Source organism: Nicotiana sylvestris, chromosome 7 (genome assembly GCF_000393655.2).
Source record: "Nicotiana sylvestris chromosome 7, ASM39365v2, whole genome shotgun sequence".
Taxonomy (NCBI): domain Eukaryota; kingdom Viridiplantae; phylum Streptophyta; class Magnoliopsida; order Solanales; family Solanaceae; genus Nicotiana; species Nicotiana sylvestris.
Genome location: NC_091063.1, coordinates 95,670,716 through 95,674,189, shown reverse-complemented (window position 1 = coordinate 95,674,189; position 3,474 = coordinate 95,670,716). Strand labels below are relative to the sequence as shown.

General features: G+C 45.9%; 1 protein-coding gene across 1 annotated transcript; it reads right to left on the bottom strand.

Moving 5' to 3' along the window:
- Positions 1-291: 291 nt before the first annotated feature.
- On the bottom strand, positions 292-1,026 carry LOC138873472 (uncharacterized). The gene has a single exon (XM_070151942.1). The coding sequence runs from the start codon at positions 1,024-1,026 to the stop codon at positions 292-294; it is 735 nt and encodes a 244-aa protein (XP_070008043.1).
- Between the last annotated feature and the right edge of the window lie 2,448 nt (positions 1,027-3,474).

The window sequence follows — 3,474 nt, the reverse complement described above, 5'->3', positions numbered from 1 at the left end:
CCGCCTGACTGGGAACGGAGTAGCCTTCCAATTTTGAAGCTTGGCATTAGGACCCATATATTGCACCTCAGCAGTGCTTGAGACTTCACCCGACTGGACCATATGAGCCTCATATAACATTTGCATCATTGCCCCACAGATGTCCTCAATTTCTTCGGTCGTGAAGGCCTCATCTTCTTCCTCTATGTATCTTAGCTTGACAAACATTTTGGAGAGATGCGGGACCGGCTGAGGTAGGATCCACCCATTGTTCTTACGTTCATTAGCCCATGTTATGTCAGCTTCTATGGCCTAAAAACCCACACCGAAGAATTTTTCACTGGTAGTCAAAGTTATAGGCTCTGTAATACCTTGCAAAGATGCCCCGAGCCCTTTCCCGGTCTTGTAGCCATATTTGATCATTTCACTAGCGACCATGATTGACACGTTTGACAAGAAGGGTTGAGGACACGGGGTTCCTTCCTCACACTGGTCCGCAACCACGATCTCAAAAGCTTGGTAGACTATGTGCTCACTACCTTCCTTAGCCTCCAAACATGGGACTGACGGGTCCCCATAAATTGATTGCTCATCTTCTCTGTGGACCACAATTTCCTGGTTTTTATGTTCAAACTTAACCATTTGGTGGAGAGTAGATGGTACAGCCCCTGTTGCATGGATCCAAGGCCTTCCTAAGAGAAAATTGTAGGAAGTGTCCATGTCCAAAACCTGAAATGTTACTTCAAAATCCATAGGGCCGATGGTTAATATCATATCAATCTCCCCGATCGTATCTCTCTTAACGCCATCAAAAGCACGTACGCAAACATTGTTGGGTCTAATTCTTTCAGTCCCAATTTCCATTCTCTGCAAGGTCGAGAAATGGCAGATGTCAATCCCAGATCCGCCATCCAACATAACTCTTTTCATGTAGTATCCTTCACACTTAACAGTCAAATGAAGAGCTTTGTTATGGGAAACCCCTTCCGAAGGCATGTCATTTCGGCTAAATGAGATCCGGTTGACTTCAAAAAATCGTTCCTCCATTCTTTCCAATTGCTCAACAGTGGTCTCAACCAGAACATATGCCTCATTAAGGGTTTTTATCAGCACTTTCTGATGCTCATTTGAGCTTATCAGTAGAGACAAAAGTGAGACCTGAGAGGGGGACTTCTAGAGTTGGTCAATTACATCGTAGTCCATAGCTTTCATCTTTCGGAAGAATTCTTCTGCCTATTCAGCACTGATTGGCTTTTTAAGCAGAAAACGCTTCTTTTTGGTCTTGTTCAATTCTTCCAGATTGAGATACTTCCCAGACGAGTTTGTTTCATTCACTTCCCCCATGATTTCTTTTCCCTTGTACATCACTACTGCTTTGTTGTAGTTTGAGGGGACGACAATGGGGTCCTTCATGGGCTTTTGTGGTGTGCGGCTGATAACTACTGGCTCAGTCATCCTGGGTGAAATTATCGGCCCCCGCGCCACATAAGTCCCCTTTGGTACGTACATCTTTGGTACCGTAAGCGTGACCATGTTTTGCTCAAACCTTTTGGGAGGATTCAATATAAACTGTTCCTTTCTGGGGCCCTAGGAACATAAAGAATAGCATCTTTAGGAGGTACTGCACTTGTCTTGGTTTCCACAGCCTTTTATGCTTTGAGGAATGGAGTTACTCTTATTCTCATCCTTAGTTTGTTCTGCTGCCACTTTGGGCTTCTTTTCAATATCGGCGATAGCAATGATAGCCTTCAAAGCTAGGTCGAACTCTTTATCCTCACAAATCATCCCGATAATTGGCCCATTGTTGTGAGTTGGCAATGGGTTATTGGTTACATTGGGGACCTCTTCATCCCTCAGAACTACCCGTTTTAGTTCTATTAGGGTCCAACAATCCTCAGTGTTGTGCCCTTCTGCCCTTGAATGATAAGAACATCGAGTACCGGGTCTGTAGGAAGGTGACTCTGGGTTTTGCCTATTTGGAGGTACGGGCTGCAACAAACCTATTTGGACCAACTTTGGGAAGAGGCTGGAATATGATTCACCAATGGGTGTGAAGTTGGTCTTTCTGGGTGGCTCACGGGCACGGGCGTTATATGGAAAATTATTCTGTGGGGGACGGGGATTGTATGGAGCTTAGTGAGGAGGGTTATTTCTGGGAGGTGGAGCTCGGTTCTGGTTAACTGTGGTTGTGGCCGAGCGTATGGCTGGGCTTTCATCACTGCATAAGACTGAGGAGTCATGGTATATACCGCATCTTGGTGAGGGCAATAATGTTGCGGGGTGTTTGAAGAGTAACCGAAGTAACCTCGGGGTTGACAGGGGTTTTTCAGACCTGAGGCCATTATTTCCACTTCTTCCTTCTTCTTTCGGTTTGCTACAGCCCCTAATCCGCTCTAGATTGCTTGAGAAGTAGCTCTTATAGCCGATTGGCTCAGGATGCGACCTGTTTTCAAAACATTCTGTACCATCTCCCCAATTTTGATAGCCTCATCACACGGCTTTCCCATAACGGACATCATGTTCTAGAAGTAATCAGCCTCTTAGGCTTGCAAGAATACATTGACCATCTTGGTCTCATCCATTGGAGGCTTCACCCTAGCAGCTTGTTCGCATCACTTGACAACATACTCTCGGAAACTCTCTAAAGACTTCTTTTTGAAATTGGACAAAAAGTTTCTATCTGGAGCTATGTCCACATTGTACTGGAACTGTCTAACAAAGTCTCGAGCCAAGTCATCCCATATATGCCAGTAGGAGATGTCTTGGTCCATATACCATTCGGATGTAATTCCGACTAAACCCTCCCCGAAGTAAGCCATTAGGAGCTCTTCTTTTCCGCCTGCTCCTCTTAACTGATTGCAATACCTCTTCAGGTGGGCTATGGGGTCCCCATGTCCGTCATACTTTTCAAACTTGGGAGTTTTGAAACTGATGGGCAGATGAACATGCGGGAACATGCACAAGTCAACATAGGAGACACTTTTCTGGCCACTTAAGCCTTGTATGTTCTTGAGACTTTGTTCTATGCTTTTCATTTTCCGTGTGATCTCTTCTTGCTCGGGATTCTTTATAGTTCTCTCTTGTCCCGCGGTAAACTCATACCAGGTTGTTGAGGGTAGGAGTTTGTGGTGACATAAGCCGTGTCCGATGTAAATGGTGGTTTTGGAATGTAAAGTATGGCGGCTCAAAACTTGGCCTGTGCAATGTTGGCTGTGCCATGGCCGAGGTTGGTGGTGCGGTGAATATGTCAGAGGCCACTCCTAAAATCAGTGCCTGGGGGCGAACCTTAGAAGACGTTCCGACGAAATGGGCTGACATGGTGGGGTATCCAAGTGGGGTGTTTGGGTAATTTATAGCGATGTTGGAGGTTCCACTTGTTCTGGGAATCAGCTCGGGGAAACCAGGTATTGCACTAGGCAGCTCTCTACTGTTGGACCAAGTGTTCCACATTTCCAACATGCGGAGGCGCAGTTCCCTGTTCTCTTCAGCAGTTGC